General features: G+C 41.1%; 1 protein-coding gene across 1 annotated transcript in view; it reads right to left on the bottom strand.

Annotated features, from left to right (window-relative positions):
- Positions 1–1,716: 1,716 nt before the first annotated feature.
- Positions 1,717–21,777, bottom strand: part of TRIT1 (tRNA isopentenyltransferase 1) — a 43,211-nt gene continuing 23,150 nt past the window's right edge. Inside the window, exons 2-11 of the mRNA XM_003815413.6 lie at positions 17,963–18,103; positions 14,658–14,756; positions 13,415–13,560; positions 10,799–10,941; positions 8,672–8,783; positions 8,234–8,346; positions 7,905–7,982; positions 5,216–5,325; positions 4,786–4,903; positions 1,717–2,598 (exon numbers count right to left, since the gene is read on the bottom strand). Coding sequence (XP_003815461.1) covers positions 2,429–2,598; positions 4,786–4,903; positions 5,216–5,325; positions 7,905–7,982; positions 8,234–8,346; positions 8,672–8,783; positions 10,799–10,941; positions 13,415–13,560; positions 14,658–14,756; positions 17,963–18,103 — 1,230 coding nt within the window. The 3' untranslated portion in view covers positions 1,717–2,428. The remainder of the gene's footprint in view (positions 2,599–4,785; positions 4,904–5,215; positions 5,326–7,904; positions 7,983–8,233; positions 8,347–8,671; positions 8,784–10,798; positions 10,942–13,414; positions 13,561–14,657; positions 14,757–17,962; positions 18,104–21,777) is intronic.

Here is a 21,777-nt window from a genome sequence, read left to right as displayed (position 1 = left end):
TCAAATGAGATTTGGTATGAGATTTAGTAATAGAGTAAGAAAGGTGATCTAAGGTTTGTCCCGGCTTTGCCTTGCTCTGTGACTGGAACATCCATGTTTTAGGCCTCAGTTTCCCCATCCATACAAGAGATAAAGAATTCTTTCATCTCTACATCTACGACCACCACAAGACAAATTACTTTCCTTCCCTACACTCAACAGCGAAGTCATTCATAGGGGAGCAGGCACAAAAGGGGAAATCTACTCAGGGCAATGCTTCAGACCAGAGCACCAGGCAGATTTCTAGTGAGTGTTCTGCCTTTCCCAGGCTCTTTGCTGCTGATAAAGGAATTTCATTTGGCTGAATTTACAATTTCTAAGAATATGAACAGTGGGCTCAACCACAGTGCCTTATACTTAGTAAGTGCTTCATAAATATTAGACACTTTTTTTTTGGTAAAAAAGGCCTGATTTCCAATTGCCATAGAGATAACAATGAGTTCAATGAGAAGTTACTGCTCCAGGTATTTCAGATGGAAGGATTAAAAGCTTTTTGACGTACAATTATTAAAACTAGTTTTTCCTGCTTGTCTACTGAAACTTTTTTAGGCTTTAAAACATACTTAGCAACTTGAACGAAGAATATTTCAGAGAAACTAAAGGTTCTTCCCTACAAACTGCCAGCTTAACACAGTGCTTAATAGCTTGAGTCTACCAGCCTCACCTCAATTCTTGCTAGCTGTACTCCATTGCTGAGCCTTAGTTTCCTCCCTGGTTTAACAGCAAAGGAAACAGCATCTCCCTCCCAGGGCTGTGTGAGAAGATAACATATAAAAACGACTTGGCACTGCTTGGCTCACAGTAAGTACTCATCTCCACTTCCACCGGGAAGATGTGGCTTCCCACCTTGTTAGGTCCTAAAGTAGTTAATAAACTTCTTTGCCCAGAGAATAAATTTATTTTTGAGATTCAAATCAGTTAAAAGTGGGTGAGGCTCTGGAATTCAGCACTGTTTAAAAAGGTCAATCAAGTTAGATAGTTTTTTTACTCTACCTTCTCCTCTATGAAGTCTTATATGCATAGGAAACAAAACATTTACCAAGAATTGCTTTTCAAGGTGCAGCAGAAATGCTCCTCCTTCCATGATCCCTTCCCTTCCTTCTAAACTGAAATTCTACACAGCTCTTACGGCCTTTGATACTGTCTTGCCTGGATCGGTGTTTGTGTACACATGCAATTATTTATAAGCTCCCTGAAGGCAAGAACCACATCTCATCTCTGCATTCCCTTTAGCCTAATTCAGGGCCTCTCATAGAGTAGATTCTGCACAAACAAAATGTATTTGAATGGGGAGTTAACGCTTAAAGGGCACAAAGTTTGTTTGGAGTGACAAAAACATTTTGGAAATAGTGGCAACGATTGCACAACACTGTGAATGTAGTTAATGCTGCTGAATTATACCCTAAAAATGCTATATTTGATGTTATATATAAATAAGTATCTGTTTAACATTGCTGGCAGCTCAGGTCACTCCAGAAAGAGGGCTTCAATTGGAAGTAATAGATCTCCAATAAAAGACCCTCTCTAGATGTCTTCAAGGACTATAACGTGTTAAATAAACACCTGCTACATAAATGAACAGACAGCATGATCTACAAAAAATGTCAAATTTGAGAAAAAGCTATCACATTGATAACAGAGCATACTGTGTATAAACTAGGCATGGACTTGTATATCTTTTTAAGGATCAAAGAGGCTCTTGTAAATTTTTTCTTTATTTAAACTTCAATAAAAATATAGATTTGTAACTCAATAGAAAGACAGCAGTGATAATAACTCACACATGAGCAGCTCGCAAATTTCAAAGTCTTTGGTCTTCAAGTCCTATGTCACAGCTTCCTCAGTCTGATTCCCTCCTTCTCTGTAGAATTCCGAGAACTAGTTTGGTTCACTTAATCATCTCAATGGAGATGGCCCTTTCCTGCCATTCACTCAAATCTAGAACTCCCAATATGTGGCTCACAAATACTTCAGTCATCTACAAAAGCATCTGGAAATTAGATAATTTTAGCCAGAGTCAGGGACATAAAACTTCTTTAAAGGGATGCAGTCAATCCTGGTATTCACCACAAAGAAGATCCTCATGTATACAAATGTGGAATCTGTGCTGCTTTTAATAATAGAACCTTTAAGGTTCAAAGAAAAAAAAATGCTTTCCTGAACTACATCATTTCCAGACACATCAGCCACACAAGGAGCTGACAAGACCTGCTGTTTCTATTATAGAGAACGTGAGACTTTAAAACCACATCAAAAGAAAATGGTGGGAGCTTTTCTGCTATGCAGAAAATTCCGCATAGCACTCCTTTGCCCAGACTGGGAGACAAACATACCCCTCCCTCCTGAACTGGATCCCCACCACCTTTCCAAAGGCCACTGGACATGTCTCTTAAACGCTGCATTTCAGCTCTTGATCATTCTGCCCTGGGGATCCCTTCTCTTTAGGTTCTTTGTTATGGTCTGGGGAAACACTCTGACTTTCTATGGTGTTGACAGCATCTGAGTCCAATCTTCTTCTTTTCTTCAGTTGGTTCAAGTGGGATTTGGATTTTATGTGCGCTGATAAGACAAAATCAAACCAAACAAACAAAAAAACTCATTAGGAATTTTCTAGAATTAATCCTAGAAGCAAGTAAAATTAACTATACAATGCTTTTCTTCAACAATAAACAGCAAGATCAACACATGTACTGGTATAGCTGCTTAGCATTTTTAAGGGAAGAATAAATTATATGGCCAGCCAGCTAGCAAAATAGAGTGAGCTACCACATATCAAGTGCTCCCTGCTAGGTACTTTACATCACCAATCCTCATGGCAGTCTTGTAAGATGGTACTATTCTGCTCATTTTATACAAGGGAAACTGAAGTTCAGAGAGGTCTTACAAAATGTCCAAGGTCACACAGCAGGTAAACTCTTCTACTTAGACCTATAGCTCCAAAAAGAGATCCCACTTTCCAGAATCAGGTCTCTGTAGTATGGGGCTTCCTGTTATAGATGCATTTTTAACTTGTAAGGTTGAAAAGTTAGAAATTCAAATCCTCATCTGTATTGCAGGGCATTGCCTGTTGTCCTTCCTGGTCTGGCATCCCTGTGCCTGGGTCAAAAAGGTCATGTGAACGACTCTCTGGCAAGATTCCTATTCTCTAGGCACACACTGCTCCAGGGAGACAGGAAGGTGCATTTATCACCGACGATCTCTTCTGAGGGTCCAAGAAGGAAGTCAAGCTAAAGGGCCACTGTTGCCTGCTATCAACTGCTGACCTGTCACCCCTAAGACAGTTCCCACCTTCTGACTAACTCATACAGGTTTATTTTCACTATCCTGTTCTTTTTTCAAGGAAATCTCATCTGGGAACACTGAAAGAGATAGACAACTAGTTTAAATTCTCTTTTATACATATTAAAAACATCATTTTTAAGAGTTTAGAAGCAAGAATAAGTAAGGTAGAGGTTAGAATTAAGAGAAAAGTTTACTTGGGGAAGAAGTCAGCTTTGTTTTCCAGCTAGAGCCTAAGGCAAAAAATGGGCTTCTGGGCTGGCTCTCCATGGCAGCAGGAGATGGGAGTAAGGACTTGACAGATGGCACTACAGAAGGGCTTACACAAGCTAAGCTCACAAAGGCTCACACATGTTGCTTCTCTAAGGCTATCCCTGAAGGACATTCAACAAATCGAACCACTAAGTTTCCTTTAGAAAAAAACAATCAGACACTCTCTTTCTCTTCCCCTTTCATCATTATAAACCAACGACAATCGAGGCTTCTTCTGCTGGTTGGGCAATCACAGCCGTCCCCAGTCTCTGACAATGGAGTTCATTTTGCCAGTTACCAGTTAATAGACCTAATCATCCTATTGGTTGCTTTGGGGAGAAAAATCTACTTCTCTGAGAATCCCATGCAAAACAGTACTCTGAACAGAAGGATCCCAGCTGCTGAGTAAACGACAAGCCCCACTGTGCCTGAAAGCAGCAAACCTTACACCTATTTCTAAATACCATGTAAACTCAAGGCTTGGGGAAGAAGTCCTGGGCTTTGACTGGATGACTACAGAAATCTGAAAATCCAATGATGTGTGTGCAGTGTGACTCTGTGGCAGAGGCAGATCCAGGCTCTAATGCAGGGATAGAGCCTTAGGGTGGGGCTGGCCCTGAGGTGGTGGGGAACTAACCTTCTTTATACATGTGTGACAGGCTTACTTTCACACAGTTTCTCTTAACTTCTTTTTATCACAGTTTTAGCAACTACCACTATGCCAACAATTACCTCAAAAGTTACTGAAGAGATACCACTTTTAAAAACCGCACTCAGGAGTAGTAACTCTACTTCCTGCCCCCTCCCAGCTATGCTTCTGCTTCTTCCAGTCTCCTGGATGAGCTGCCTGGCTTCCCTTACACCCTTACTTCCTGATCCCACCCCCACTGAATTATAAACATGAAAGGCCAAGAAACTCCTCCAAGCCAGGACCACAAAGTCAAAGGAGCTCTAGAAAGTTAACTGCAGATCTCTTAGTATAAAATATTAATTCCAGCTGAAGATGGAGAGCATCTGATCTTCCTCTGAATCTCAGAATACAGAGACAAATTCCCAGAAGCCTCCAAGGAATTTGAGCACAGGCTCTTAGAGGAATCTAGCTGTCCCTTTACAAATAAATAGACTCCAGGTTCAATCTGCCAAAGACTCTAAATTTCATGAAGTCAATGTGAACCCACCCTTATAGATTTCTTCATGCCCCTCCCCATACTCTACCTGCCCATTCGCGATCCCCAATGATGATTCGATCACAGAGGTCACACAGGTGATAACTTCTCTTGTTCTCAGCTTCATTGTATGGCATCTTTATTGGAGTGGCTGTAGGCTTGCGGCCCTAAAAGAACAAAGGTGGAAGGGAGTATTCAATTCAAAGAGATCTGGATATAATTCTCTATTAAGGGAAATGGGATTTTCCTAAAATTCCTTTTTCTCAACCCAGAGAGCAGATGGGCTGTATACAGATTTTAGCAACAACCTTTCTGAATGTAAAAGTAGAAAAGCAGTCTCCAGGTATTAAAAAGCAGCCAGCCCTTCTGCTTTATTCTATGGAAAAGAAGGCCTGGTTCTTCAATATAGCAACAAAGGTGTCAGCTAATGAAAGTGCTCTGCAAACCAGAAAATAGAATGTATCATGATTCATAATTACCTGGATGAAACTTTGCACGATTTCAAGAGCAGGTTCAAGAACAGACTCTTCCCACTTCGAGACATCAGATACCTCTAAGCCATAGACAGGGGGGACAATGGGACCAGGTCCTAATGATGACAAAGAAAGGTTGTGAGAGGTCAGCCTCAGACCCAATCTATTCTGCAGCCAGGACTCTGAAATCCTCCAGGGAAATACACAGAGCCAAAGGAGTAAACATTCTGACCATGCTGTTAATTCTAACTAAACATGAACCACAATCCAAGAAAGACCTAGAGGTTTAACTGCTCTGCAGCTAATAAGACTAGCTACATAATCTGGATACATGGGTGCAGGATCTTCCAGATCAGCCAGAAAACCAGAATAGAGTTAACAGCTCAAGTGACCATTGTGTGAGCTACAACACGAAGACAGCACATCGTAAGAAGAAATAAACTAACAGCTTTAAGTAAGTGCCTATTCTAAGTTCCATATCATCTTACAATGATGGCGATCTGTGGCAAGAGAATTCACAGCTTTCTTTAGGAGCAGATACTAGTCTCGGGTTTGCATATATTCCCTCAGCGGCCTGGGACTCATGAAATGCTCTGAAAGCATGGGCTGGGAACAGAATCATATCAGCCAATAAGCCGCAGAATCTGCGAACCAGAAAGAAGTCTTAGAATTGATGTAATTGAGCAACTTCTTTTAAAAACCTGATCTGGAGAGTATTCAAGAAACACTCCCTGGTAGACACTTTTGAATGAAGATGAGACTGAAGGTAGCAAAGAGTGCAGCTACAGGTATTTCACCCACCTGAGCCAACCATGTTGCAAGAGTTTAGTCTCTGTGGTTAGCTTCCCTGCCTATATACACACTAAACTGCCTTCCACAACTAGGTTAAGTCAGTTGCCTAAAGGCAAAGGAGCATCGCCCATGGGCAAAAACATCAAAGGCCTTGGGATGCCAACGACTGGCAGGTGCTGGCCTTTTGATTGTGCCAACCCCAAATAAGATTCTTCATAAACTGGACTGGGCTGCACCTGCTACCACAGGAAAGGTGAGACTAGGAGGGTGCAGGTAGCATCCACAGCACACCTGGCCTTGGCTAAGCTCTGCACCTGTTTCCAGGCCACTCTACATTTTCCTTTCTCCTCTAAGCCCTTTGTTGGGCTTCTGTGCCCTGTCTAAGCACCTTTCAACAAGTTCTCGGCTCCCAGCTGCTATTTCTGGCTTGGGTCCAAGGCCATGCTGGGGTGGGGAAGTCCCCCTGGCTTCCTGCCAGAACCATATCCCAGCAGACCAGCCCTGGCCAATCACGCACAGCTCCTGATTTACAGGGCAGCTGTGCCTTTCACTCCAGCACCAGGACGATGCCGGCATACACACGAATGAGGAACAGGCATATGACACACTGTGCCATCAACTCCTCCTACCACAGAGATGGAGGAATTATTGTGGTTTTACTACAGGAAGAAGTTCTAAATTATTACCAAAAAGTCTTCTGTTAAAGGCTTATTGTCAGACATGGGGATAAGAGAAGCTGCATTAGAAATTTGTAGTACAGCACTGAGCTTCAACTTCAGATGACACTAAGACTTCTATCTACCAGGACATGCAGAGAAAACAGGATAAGTAGAGGAAAGCACAACGAGCCTCTTCACACCAGAACTCCACTGGAGAGCTCAGGCAGAGAGTGGGAGCTGGGAGAAAGAATGTTAGCAGTTTAGTGGTCAACAGCAGGGATCAAGGTATGTATTTTCAGAGGCACCGAGTGGGGCAGAGGCTTCAGCTGGCCCTGTCTGTAATCGAGAGCAGAAGTCTACCAGCAAAAGGTAAACACAAGATGATTCAGAAGCATATTTAAAACATGTCCACAAGATAAAACTGAAGTTTCACTTATGCTTAAATTAATCTCCTTTAGCTCATAACCACATAGTTTTTACCCATGGTCCAATACTAATGCTGTCTTGCTAAAGTTACAGCTAAAGGAAGTAAGAGTAGTATAAAGGAGTGTGGACTCTGTGTCAGGCCTGCATTCAGTTATCTACTGCCGACTAGCTGGGTGATTTTTGGCAAGTTATTTAACTTCACTAGGCCTTCATTTTCTTATCTGTAAAAATAAAAGAATAACACCTACCTTGAAGACTCAATAATATATGTATAACACCAAATTTAGTGCCAAAGACACAGTACAGGGCCAAATCAATGAGAATTTCCTTTCTTTTCCCTCAAAAATGCTGTTCAACTAAAGTTTCATTTGAAGCAATCTGAAGCACCATGTGGAGACGCTGGGAGAAATGGTGAAGGTGTCTTTTTATACAACTCATCTGGCCCCCCAAAAACACTGTAATTAGGAAATCTTCCCTACAGAAATCTCACTGCTCTTCAGGTACAAAACTGAAGCTAAAAATCAGCCCTGAACACCAACTGTCCAAAAAAGATGCTGCTGTTGTTCTTAGCTGTTTGCAGCCAGTATCCATCTGTTCAAGGCAGAAGGCAGACTCCTCAATGCAAACAATTTTTTTTTTTTCTGAGACATCCCAAGAAAATATCCCTGGATAATCATTTATGTTATAGAACTTCCCTTAGGTCAGATCCAAAATCTTAGAACAGGCCCAGAATCTAAAATTCATTTTCTGGGTGAGCTGAGGACATCTATATTCTATTGAAAACAGACCCATAGGATAAAGAAAAACATGAGACTTACTGCTCAAAAAACGGTTTTTAACCCATCGGTTTTGTTTCCGGGCATATCTCTTAGTTACTTGCTTCAGAGCCTCAATACCTGAAAGATACAGTAGATTTAAGAACATCTAGGTAAGCACTCCTTACCCTGCAGAGAGGCAGGCCCTCCCAGCCCAGCAGGAAAAAGTCAGCCACGGCAGTGCAATGTCAGACTTGGTGGACAAAAATCTCAGTTCTGAGCTGAAGGCTATTTGGGACGCTTTTAAGCCTTGGCTCTTTCTCAGACCATACCAGCAGAGTACCCTGCCACCCAAAGATGTCCAAGACTAGATTAGATGGAAGAATTCACACCTTTCTTTAGAAGCTGGTTACTAGTCTCCAGTGTGCATTTTCCCTCAGTGATCAGGTACTCGTGAAATTCCTTGAAGCCAATTGATTGGAAGATACCATGTTGATAGTCCTGGCTGGGAACAGGAGGGTATCAGCAGATAAGCCATTGCTCCTAAAAGCTAGCAGGGGCTTTGGAGATGGACCTAGTTGAGCCATTTCATCTGTCAGATAAGGAAATTGAGATCCTGAGCAGTTACTGATTCTCTGAAATTTTCCCCTCCCCTACCCACCAGGTTACTTTCTTGAAAAGTTAACTCCTGGGACTGTCTGAAAGATTAAAAAACTGCATCTGCAAAGAAGGCTGATAAACAAGTAGACCCAAAGCCAGTATTAGCGTTATGGTCTTTTGATTGTCTGCAAAATATGGACAGTAGGTCAGAATAACAGCCAAATCCTCACCTATTTTCCGAAACATTCTTCTGATTATAGCGTCTGTGAAAATCTCTTAGTTCCTCCAAGAGCCCAGCAGCAAGCATGTCATCCACCCTCTTATCCAAGCGCTCATCTAGAACTTGAATCAAATTAGCCCATCAACCAGCAAGCAAGTTGTAGGTACCTACTATATACTTACACGACGAGTGAACAGGTGGTCACAAGAGAATTTGTCCAAACGGAAGAAAGAATTCAGATTCCAAAGATTATTATAATAATTCATACTTTACTCACATTTAAGACTTTGCAACTCCAAATAAAAAGGAAGCATAGTCAGAATGAAGCACATGCCTCCTCATTATATAGAGAAAGCATACAATTACAGCAACTGTGAAGGACAAATATTTTATTCTCATATGGAATGTGTTTTAGAGGTGGCTGAGGATCCCCTGGTTTACCTTTCTTATTTTTAATTTAATATGTCATTATACTGTAACTTAGTGTTACTTTATGTTTAAGAACCCCTAGATGACACCTTGGATAAGAACATGGAACTTTAATCCAAAGACATCCTAGATACGGCTGGGCAAGGTGGCTCACGCCTGTAATCCCAGCACTTTGGGAGGCCGAGGCGGGTGGATCATGAGGTCAAGAGTTCGAGACCAGCCTGACCAACACAGTGAAATCTGTTTCTACTAAAAGTACAAAAATTAGCTGGGCGTAGTGGCGCGCGCCTGTAATCCCAGCTACTTGGGAGGCTGGGGCAGGAGAATCGCTTGAACCCGGGAGGCGGAGGTTGCAGTGAGCCGAGATCGCACCACTGCATTCCAGCTTGGGCAACAGGGCGAGACTCTGTCTCAAAAAAAAAAAAAGACATCCTAGATACATTCTAAACTACTGAGCCAAGCAAAGGAGCAAAGAGTGAGAGGTCGTAATTGTTCAGATGTGACAAACAGCTTTACTATGAATCAGATACCATTATTTTATGCTGACTGTAGAGTAAAAGTTTTTGTTTATAAAATTTCATTATTGAAAAATTACCTTTTTTATCAATTTATGGCAGATTAATTTAACAACAGATTGTCACCATTTTAATTATGTTCTTCTACATCTCTACCATTGTGATTTATTGGCCTACAGCAACAGTAACCTTCCTAGAAAGTTTGCATTTATTGAGGACCCGTCATGTGTCAGGCACATTCTGAGCACTATATATGTATTAATTCATCTAATCCTTGATGAAGCTAGGAAATATGTGTTATTACTATTATCTCTATTTTACAGGAGAATTGGGACACAGAAAGGTAAACTAATTTGTCTTAACAATTCACATAACTAGAAGCTAGTGGAGCAGGAATTTGCTATTAGACAGTCTGCCTCAAGAGCCTGTGCTCTTCAGTGCTACACTCTACTGTTTGTCCACATAATGATGTCATCTTTCCAGGCCTATCATAGGCTACCTTTGCAAACTGGTCTCTGATTCCCCCCAAGATAATATTCGTCATCCCTTCTCTGTGGCCCTACAGCACTCTGAAAATATATCTAGCCCAGCATTTATCACATAAATAATAGACAGACAGATAGTATCTATCTCCTTGTCTGTTGTCCCACTAGACTGGGAATTCCTTAAGAAAAGGCACTGTCTCTTCAACTCTGAAACCGAAGTACCACACAGAATACCCAGCACTTCATTGAATGCTTACTGAATGTTTGCTGGATGAATAAGTTGCTACTATCACGGACATAATTATACTTTAGCAACAAAATACCATCAGGCTAGCAAGCTAATTACAAGGCATACTGCTTCTAGAACATTCTAGCCTCCAGCCAACCTTCCACAAGAGACTGCCTTCTTTTTCTCCTTTGGACCTTCGCTGGATGGCAGTCTCTTTCCCATTCCGTCCATCCCATCCCACTCTACCTGTGATGTCTTCTCCTAATGCCAGGGCTATCCTTTCTCCCTTTCCAAACAGATATCTAGGGGAATGGCACTGTGCCTAAGTCAACAAATAATGATAATGATAATAAAATTAATAGCTAATACTTGTTTAGTGTTTATTATGAGCCACCCATGGTTCTCAGCATTTTCTATACAGTAACTTATTACTCCAAGTTCCATCACAGATGGACTCTAGGGCATCAAAGGGCTGTTACCTGCCTGGTCAGCATGAAGCCAAAGGATGCAAGGGTTAGAGAACTTCAGAGGACCTCCAAGGGGACCACCACCTTCTTCCGTATGTTGACGATGGAGAAATTCACTATGAGAGATTCCTGTTTCTTCAAAAACTTGCAAGCTCCTAAGTAATTTAAAAGGGGAGGGAGGGGGCACACCCATAAAAACCAATAGAAAATATTCATTCTCAAGTAAAACAAGGAGAAAGGCTGTTTATTACAGAAAGCCTCTTTCTTGAAAGCCAGTCACGACAGTGTGCACATGTGTAGTCCCAGCTACTCAGGAGGCCAAACTGGGAGGACTGCTTGAGCTCAGGAGTTCAAGACCAACCTAAGCAGCAATAGACCCTGTCTCTTCAAAAAGGGGGCATGCAGAAAGGCTTATTCTCATTTTCACTGCATTAAGTTCCAAAAGACATGAAGGTCTAGGGTTACTCCAGTCCTACAGCTACTCAGAAAAGGGTACTAAAGAAAACTTTAGGTAAAGTAAGAAATAATATTATTTTTCTAAAGATATATAAATTATTCTGAAATCAGTTAAATAGGTTCAGAAACAACAGGTTTCTTCTACACAAACAGAATGGTACTCACTCACTTTCAGATAAACAGTAAAAGAGCTTGTTTGGGACACTTTGTAACAAGCCAACAAGTCTGGTCTGGCTGGCGTGCCTTTCCCACAGTACAAAAGCATGTTGTACATCCAGCTCATCAGCTTTCTTTTTAAATATGTCAAATTAATGAAGAATGCTCCTGGCTAATCCAGTGCTCTACTGGCACAAAGATCACTGAGAAAAGAACTCACATACTTATTCTTAAGCCACCATCCACTTCTGTCCGTATCTATTATGTTATGCAGCACTAGGTAATTTAACTCCCAAATCTACACTCTACCACTCTGGGTGATTGCAACTTATCAGCCTGAAAGTGATCTTTCTCTTCCTGACCCAATTCTACTTCCTGAAACCCTAACGCAAGAGTGTAGACCCCCTTGTCTTTCAGTATCACTGGTTTCTCAAAGAAGATCTATGAGAAAAAATGTAGTAATAGATATCTCACTTATCTGGAGTTAAAACACAGCCTCAAGCCAAAAGAAAGATTAAAAAAAAAGAAAGTCCTCATTCTCTAAATGAGACTCTAGAGCTCTTGCTTAGAACCTATTGACTCTTACTAAGAAAAAATTCTCAAACTCATTACTCGTTTAGACGCAGCAAAATGAGAAGTGATAAGAAAGAACTGATTAGTAAAAGGAGAGAATAATAAACACCAAGCTCTAGAATCATGTAATAAAACAATATAAAAATGAATGTTTATCATAATGTTCCTAGGTTTAAAAAAAATTGAATGTTTTCTATTAAAGTGTTTAAAATGTTTGGATACTGGAAACTATAAACTTCATTAATCTAAAACATGCATTCTTAATGAGATTATACATTGCCTTTAAGGGGGTGAAAAAACTTAGATATTACAATTTGTGCCCCACCCCCCTGCCGTGCAAAGGACAACCCTACCTGAAGAAATCCTTTTCTTGGCTGAGTACTGTGGCTCATGACTATAATCCCAGCACTTCGGTAGGCTGAGGCAGGAGGATCGCTTGAGCCTAGGAGTTTGGAACCAGCCTGGGCAACACAGCAAAACATCTCTACAAAAAATTAAAAATTTAAAAAACTAGCCAGGTATAGTAGTGCACACCCGTAGTCCCAGCTACTCAGGAGGCCGAGGCAGGAGGACATCTGAGCCCAGGAGGTCAAGGCTGCAGTGAGCCATGATTGTGCCACTGTACTCCAGCCTGGGCAACAAAGTAAGACTCTATCTCTTAAAAAAAAAAAAAAAAAAGTAATAATAATAATGAATGTTTTAAATCCTATATTCTAACATTAAGTTTCACTGAGGGGGGTAAAATTAGGAGGAAAAATATCAAATTCATTTGAGTGGAATACTTCACAACCCCTACGAATATGAGATGTTACTTTAATATTTAATCTGTATAACCATCAATAGAACAGGTCCTTCATTAGATGTTCTACTATGCCGGAAGTGGTATCACTCCTAATACTGCAGAAAAATAAACCTAACATGAGGCTGCAATTCCAAAACAACCTAAAAAAACATGACCTTGTGAGTTCATTCACTACCTCTCTTCCCTACCAGATAGTTTCCATGTGCAAAGGTGAGCTGATCTGTGAGACAGTTAATAAAATCCACCTCCCACTGGGAAAGCTGCTGGGGCAGAACACGGCATTGCATAATCAGTTATGAAACCCAAATCACAATGTAAACAAACTGCATGCCAGAAAAAATGTATATGAAAACTGTTATACAAGCAAAGATCAAATAGAAAATGAAGCAACATTATATAGGCCCTAGGGGAAAACGATATTGTACTATGCATTTAAAATGTAACAAAGTAGGCTGCAATTATTTATTGAGGGAGTTGAACTGAAGCAATAACTCAGGGCCTCCCAACCTGCTGAGCTAGAACAACACATCAATCTCCACTAACTGCTATTACCAAATCTCTCTCATCATCTGGGCAAACTGAAGAACTGACTGCTCGCTAGTTGTAAAGGAATTTGGGGTCAGCGGGCCAGGCTTTCTTACCTGGCCACTTTGCGTTTGTCATGTGGATGCAGCTTGGCGGCCATTTCTGGGTCCACCTGGCTTAGGCGTTTGTGAAGTACAAGACCATCCTCCTTTTCAAGCTCCACTTTTCGGTCAATCACTTTCTCAGTGCCCATCTCCTGGGGCTATTAAATGATGGTTTAGAAGTAAATTTAATTCAACCAACACTGAGACAGTGTATGTGCCAGGCACTTTGCTAACTGTCAGGAATACAGAATAATCAGAAGATCTTGCCATATAGTGAGAGATCATAAACAGAAAATTCCAATATGCTGTGGTAAGTGCTATGAGGCCACAGCAAACAAAAAAGACAGAAGACTTACAGCACAGGGAAACACCTGGCTATTTGCTTCCCTGTCAGAAGTTCAAACAGGTACCAGGGCTAATATGTCTATTTTAGCATATCCAGGAGTCTAGTCTTCTCAGCAAGGGTGAACAAGGAGACCAGGATTGCCAGTGAATTAGAGTTTACACAGTCTTACCCTACATAGTAGCACCTACGTAAATAAGGTCAGTGTTGGACATCTCCCTAATATACATACTGTGCTGCCAGCCAGGAAATACTGAATCAGGCTAATGGCTAATGTACTGGTTTTTTTTAAATGTAATTTTTCTAAAGAATTATACATATTTTTTTCTTGAATCGCATCTCTCTGTTTTTTTTTTTTTGAGACAGGGTCTCGCTCTGTTGCCCGGGCTGGAGTACAGTGGCGCGATCTCAGCTCACTGCAACCTCCGCCTCAAGCCTCAAGTGATCCTCCCACCTCAGCCTCCCTAGTAGCTGGGATTACAGGTGCGCGCCACCACGCCTGGCTAATTTTTGTATTTTTAGTAGAGACGGGGTTTAGTAGAGATGGGGTTTCACCATGTTGGCCAGGCTGGTCTCGAACTCCTGATCTCAGGTGAGCCACCCACCTTGGCCTCCCAAAGTGCTGGGATTACAGGTGTGAGCCACCACGCCCGGCCTAATGAACTGTTAATTTATATGGAGATGCTAATTAGTCCACACAGCAACATTTTTCCCACAGAGCCCCTTCCCATAGACCAGCCTGGAGGAACACACTTCACACATGGAGGTGGCATTTGCTTGAGAATATTAAGTAGGAAAATTATAGTTGCTGGGTATAAGAAATAGGCAAGAGTCAACCTTTCTCCCACTGAAATTAGCCAGCAAGAAAGAGCAATCCATTTCCTCAGTGAGTTACGAGTGAACTAAACTTACCTTGGTATTGACAAGAACTTTCCAGAGCAGAGATTCAATGTAATAATTGGTTCCTCCCACAACAATAGGAATTTTGTCTCGGGCAAATATATCTTCAATGTGAACATTAAGAAAGATATCATGATATCAAGAGAATCCTGACTCACTTTGGAAGGACACCATTAGCAAGAAACCACATTCATTTATCTGCAGAGCAGAGGAGAAAGGGTGGGAACCAAAATGCGTTGATACCAGCCCTCAGTGTTTCCAACAAATTTCCAGAATCATGTCCAATCAGTTCTGGAGGGACTTGCAGAAACCAGAGACAAATGCATAGTGGTAATTCCTTCCAGTTCTAGAACTTTCTAGGTCTTGCTGCTAAAAGTCAAAGTTTTATTAGTATTCCAAATCAGTTCAATAAGCACAAGCCCAAGGACTCTCACAGAACCAAGTGTCAGCTGCTCAGGAGGCCATCAAGGTGACATCCATTGCATGACTTTGCCTTCTAAGGCAAAACACAAGCTGGTTTCTCTAAGGTTCTTAGACTTAGTCAGTCTCTACCATCATGGAGAGACTATCACATTTTGCCACTTGAGGCTTCACCAAATTAAGTGAGATGCACAGGTTCTGAAGATAAATAGACTTCAATTTCCAGGTTCAGCTCTTGGACAATTACTCAGCCTGTCTGAGTTTCAGTTTTCTCACCTGTAAAAATCCCCATGAGCCTTAAATGTGACAATTCATAGAAATCCCCTATCACAATGCCTAAAAAATAGTAAGCACTCAATTTACTATAGCCACTATTGTTTTTTCATCTCTGCTACTTTAAATTTTTCTCTTTAGAATCTCCGTTGAAGAGATAATTATCTGCTTTAAGAAGGCCTTTGCTCCTGAGAATAATTTTTTTTTTGAGACAGGGTCTCACTCTGTCACCAAGACTGGAGTGTAGTGGCGCGAAAACAGTTCACTGCAGCCCTGACCTCCCAGGGCTCGAGTCATCCTCCCACCTCAGCTCCCGCCACCAAGTAGCTGGGACTACAAGCACATGCCACCACATCTGGCTAATTTTTGTATTTTTTGTAGAGGTAAGGTTTCACGATGTTACTTGCCCAGGCTGATCTTGAACTCCTGAGCTCAAGCAATCCATCCACTGCAGCATCCCAAAGTGCTGAGGTTACAGGCGAAAGCCATCGTGCCTGGCCGAAAATAACTTTTTTTAAAAGACTTTCAATATCCAGGTAAATAATCATTTACACATTTCTCCTTGCCAGCCAATCTGCAGGCATAGAGACAGACCACCTCTTTTCTACTAGAATCCCACTAACCCTTAAGCGGCTAAGGCAGGGTGGGAAGAAAGATGTTACCAATCAAGGATCATAAAGAAAAAACACTGTTTGCTTTAAAAAGAGAAAACAAATTCTCTATTTCCCCCTTTAAATTAAGTATAGGGAGCATACAATTTCCACAGTAAGATAAAATGTCAATTATACACAAGTTAAATATCCCTTATCCAAAATACTTGGGACCAAGGAAATGTTTCAGATTTTGAATTAGTTGCATTATACTTACTGGTTGAGCATCCCAAACCTGAAAATCTGAAAACTGAAATGCTCCAATGAACATTTCCTTTGAGCATCATCTCAGCACTCCAAAAGTTTCAGATTTTGGAGTATTTTGGATTTTAGATTTTCAGATGTTCAACCTGTAGTATGATTAACAAAGGGAAAGTGAGCAAAGAAATGAAAAGGGGAAGGGAAAAATGTTAAGATTCCAGAAGAGGAGACAGTGGAAAGCGGAAAGAAGATGGGATAGGACATACTTCACGGGAAAAGGTTTAACTTATTTGTGCAAGCCATGAAATGACTGTGATATTGAGCAAACACCCTTCTACTCTTTGGGCCTCAGTATCTAGTACCTTCACCTGTCGAATCAAGAAGGCTGATTGGGGCCAGGCGTGGTGGCTCACACTTGTAATTCCAGCACTTTGGGAGGCCGAGGCAGTAGGACCACTTGAGCCCAGGGGTTCAAGACCAGCTTGTCAACATAGCAAAATCCATCTCTACAAAAAATAAAATAGCCGGGCATGGTGGCTCACGCCTGTTATCCCAGCACTTTGGAAGGCCGAGGCAGGTGGATCACGAGGTCAGGAGTTCGAGACCAGCCTGGCCAACATGGTGAAACCCCGTCTCTACCAAAGATACAAAAAATTAGCCAGGTGTGGTGGCATGTGCCTGTAGTCCCAGCTACTCAGGAGGATGAGGCAGGGGAATCACTTAAACCTGGGAGGCGGAGATTGCAGTGAGCCAAGATCGCGCTATTGCACTCTAGCCTGGGTGACAGAGCAAGACTCCGTCTCAAAAAATAATAATAATAATAAAATGGAAATAATCAGCTGGGTGTGGTGGTAAGCACCTGTAGTCCCAGATATTTAGGAGGCTGAGGTGGGAGGATCACCTGAGCCCAGGAGGTCAAGGTGGCAATGAGCCATGACGGTGCCACTGCACTCCAACCTAGGCAACAGAGTGAGACTGTCTCTAGGAGAAAAAAAAAAAAAAAAATTCACGTACCTCCATTTGAATCTATATCTGGGTTTTCTATTCTGTGCCACAAATATATCTAGTACTAAATAAGTTCCATGCTATTATAATTATTATGACTTTTCAATCTTTTAATATATAGCAATCCAGATACTAAAGGCAGTCTGCATGTTAAGACATAAGGGCAATCCCCCTTATATTATTCTTTTTGCAAAAATTTCTTGGTTTTACCCAGAACTATATTTTCCAGTCCTCTCCCATCTAACAATCCCTTTGAAATTCTAACTATAATTCCATTATATTTATAGATTAACTTCGTATCTCCATTTAAAGGATAGAAAACCGAAGCTCAGTGGGGTTAAGGAAATGCTTTACCCAGTAAAATTCACATGGTAAAAAAGGCAGTTCTAGGACTGTAACACAAATTTTCTAATTCTTAAATTGGTGTTCTTATCACTAAAACAGTGCTTCTCAAATTTTAATGTGTATATGAATCACTGGGGACTCCCGTTATAATGCAGATTCTAATTCAGTAGGTCTGGAGTGGGGCCCAAGAATCAGCATTTCTAACAAGTTCCCAGAGAATGATGATGCCACAGTCTAAGGACAAGAATTTGAGTGACAAAGACACTGTATCTTTCAGTCCATAGTCTGATGGGGATGGCATCTATCAGTATTTAGGCCTTGGGTGCCCCTTCTGAGAAGAAATTGCCACTAGAAAGAAAACTTCTCTCTTGGCTTGGGCTGCTTTCACCCACCAAACCCAGCTGCTGCCTTTCCTAAGGATATCAGAGCAGTTGCTCTATTTCTGAAGTCCACCACTGTGTAATTGGTCACAAGAGGATCCACAAAGCTGATCATGTGGTGCCGGCAGATTCTCTGCTCTTGGGCAGAAACCTTGTTGGTGATGATGTCTAGGCCTTCATAGACCTAGGGGAAAGAAAATTAACATGAGAAAGTCAACCACCTCCATAAAAAATGCATACTTAATGAATAGAAATTTTGATCTACTTCTCCCTCCTGCCAAACACTTCACTGACCCAAAGCACCAGGGTAGATGTATTCTAACAAACAGCACAGCCAGATCCACGAAACCCAAAACAAAGAAAGAAGAAAATACAGCATTGGTTTTCTTATCAAATAGTAGCTATTAGCTCAGACTTAAAGGTAAGAAGGATATGTAAATACATGCCCAGAATTAGTAAAAACGAATTCTGCATGGCCAGAACTTTAAAGCACTGAAAATTGGGCGGGTTGTTTTATTTATTTTACTTATCACAAGACTCCAGAAAGGTAACATTTGCATTCACTGCTCATAGTTCTACTTCAAAATGCTTAGGTATTTCTTGGATTTAAATAGCTCTAAAAGGTTTTCAGAATTTGTGTAAGATTGGTTCCATTTGTGGAGAAGGAGTCTACAAAAATACATATAAAACATACACATACACACTTTGAAGTCAGAACCCCTAATACTGCTGTACTCTAGTGGAAACATTGTGATCTATCAAAATTACTGCTTCAGGGGTCAGCAAGGACAATCTAAATACTCAAAGGCAATATCCTGTCTGTGAGCTCTTGATCTGCCAATTCGACTAAAAAGTTCAAGTGTACTTTTTCTAAATGCAAGGTCTCCAAGAACAGATCTGAAAATACCAGTTTGAAAATAGGGATGAATACTTTGAGATTAAATGTTCTCTGTAATCACTGATTCTACAGGGAGCACTGAATGAACAAATAATAAGTTCCGTAGAGCCCACAAAGATGTTAAAAGCATTTTTATCTCACGTTTCCCTTTACTTACATGGGTGTCAAATAAGTACAGTACAGTGTAATGGTTAGGAGGAAAGACCCTGGCGCCAGGCTGCCTCAGCTCATTTCCTAGCTCTACCACTTACTAGTTATTCGTAGTTGGAGAAGTCAGTTACTAACCTCTCTGGGCCTCAATCCCTCATCAGTAAAATGAAAATAATAATATCTACCTCATAGGGTTGTTGTGGGGATTAAATGAGTTACTACTAAAAAGCACTTAGTTTTTGCCTGGCACATTTTAAGGGCCACATTGAGGGTCACTATTACCTAATTGCTATCATTATCACTACTACTATCACAATAACTAAAGGAGAAAGGGAAATAATTTTAGTGTTACTGTTTAATACTCAGAAGGCTCTATGCTCTTAGTGACTGAGGTCATTTACCAAGCAAGGATATAAGCTATCTTCAATGAAATAAAATCGGTAAATAGTAAAACAGCATATAAATAAAAAATAATGTAAATAAGAGCCATAAGGAAAGCATCAACTCTGCCTTTTTAACTCATTTAATTTGTGCCTGACAGCAGACTCACATTCTCATACCTGAAAATTAATGGAATCATAAATCATAGAGTATTCTTTTCTGTGTATCTTGAACAAGACTTCCTTCTAATGTTATACAAGGTCATATGGTTATTATACACTGGTGTCTTCTATGCACATTAAGAAAACTAAAGGGGAGGCCGGACGCGGTGGTTCATGCCGGTAATCCCAGCACTTTGAAAGCCCAAGGCAGGCGGATCACGATGTCAGGAGTTCGAGACCAGCCTGACCAACATGATGAAACCCCATCTCTACTAAAAATACACAAAAAATTAGCTGGGTGTCGTGGCGTGTGCCTATAATCCTAGCTATACTCAGGAGGCTGAGGCAGGAGAATCGCTTGAACCCAGGAGGCAGAGGTTGCAGTGAGCCAAGATCACGCCATTGCGTTCCAGCCTGGGCAACAGAGCGAGACGCGACTCCGTCTCAAAAAAAAAAAAAAAAAAAAAAAAACGAAAGAGGCCAGGTGCGGAGACTCACACCTGTAATCCTAGCACTTTGGGAGGCTGAGGTGGGTGGATCACTTGAGCTCATGAGTTCAAGACCAGCCTGGGCGACATGGCTAAACTGCGGCTCTATAAAAAATGCAAAAATTAGCCAGGTGTGGTGACACACACCTGTAGTTCCGCCACTGGGGAGGCTGAGGTGGGAGGATCCTTGTGCCTGGAAGGCGGAGGTTGCAGCGAGCCGAGATCATACCACTGCACTCCAGCCTGGGCAATAGAGCCAGACTTTGTCTCAAAAAAAAAAAAGAAAGAAAGAAAAGAAAACTAAAGGGAGGAAAAGAGTTAATAATAACTGTTTATTCCTCTCTCTCTCTCTTTTTCTCACAGCCCTTGGTTGGCTCTGCTGTAGCTTAGAATTCCAAATGATCCCATTTTAAAGAGCTCACATAGCAACAACTTGATTTGGCTAGTAGAGGATTTCTAAATCCTGTTAAGTATGTTACAGTAAAAAGGATTCTATATTTTTACACTGAGATTAATGTTGATCAGTGTCAAATGCATAGCTGCAAATGTACAATTACCCACACCTCCAACAAGGACAAAATGTAAATATCTCTACCAGCACCTTCTATCAGAAACCCTAGAAGGCTAGATAAACTTTCTTCCTGTAATCTGCCTTTAGGTGTATCTTCTAGAGGCCCTTAAAATGGTGAGCTTAAACAAACGGACACATAAATATAATTCAAACAGAAGGTAACCCAGAGCTAGCTCACCTTATTTACTAAAGGAAGTGGCCTATTGTACTGCTTATGATAGATAATACAAATGCCACCAAATATCAGGAAGAAGAAAAGAGTATTAATGGTTTAAAGAAAGCAGAGCTCTTACTCATAGTTAACAAAAACTGTAACTCATAAAAGTACTAAATCTTGGTTACTAATATAAATTGTCATCTTTGGGTAGTCTGTTAACTCTTTGCCTCTTACACATTCAGATTAAAAGAAATGGGTCATAAAGATGTGGGTGATACAGACTAGACATCTGATTTACATATAATATGGTTTTATGGGTATGTTTTATAGTCGTTAACTAAATCTAAAACTGAAAACTTCTGAGCACCAAACACACAACTCGGAGGAAATGCTCACTGGAGTATTTTGGATTTTAGATTTTCAGATTTGGGATGCTCAATTGGTAAATATAATGCAAATATTCCAAAATCAGAAAAAACTAGGAAACCAAAACACTTCTGGTCCCAAGCATTTTGCATAATGGATACTCAACCTGTACCACAGTATATTAAAGTACAATAAATGAAAGTATATGACTGTGACCTGCATTGCAACAATAGGGAAAGGAGAGACAAACTCTAAGTGAAACAAGATTGGCCAAGTGTTCATAATTATCGACTCTAGGTGATGGATATACGGGTAGTTCATTTCATTATTTGCCCTTCTTTCTTTATATGTTGGGAAATTTCCATGACAAAAAGTTTATTTTAAAAAAGCCGCGCGCAGTGGCTCACATCTGTAATTCCAGCACTCTGGGAGGCCGAGGCAGGCAGATCATGAGATCAGGAGTTCAAGACCAGCCTGACCAACATGGTGAAACCCCGTCTCTACTAAAAATACAAAAATCAGCCAGGCGTGGTGGCACGCGCCTGTAATCTCAGCTACTCAGGGGCTGAGGCAGGAGAATCGCTTGAACCCGGACGGCAGAAGTTGCAGTGAGCTGAGATGGTGCCACTGCACTCTAGCCTGGGCGACGGAGCAAGACTCTGTCTCAAAAAAGACATGGATGTACT

This window comes from Pan paniscus, chromosome 1, assembly GCF_029289425.2.
Source record: "Pan paniscus chromosome 1, NHGRI_mPanPan1-v2.0_pri, whole genome shotgun sequence".
Taxonomy (NCBI): domain Eukaryota; kingdom Metazoa; phylum Chordata; class Mammalia; order Primates; family Hominidae; genus Pan; species Pan paniscus.
Note: the sequence above shows the minus strand (reverse complement) of the source record. Positions and strands in the feature narration are given on the sequence as shown.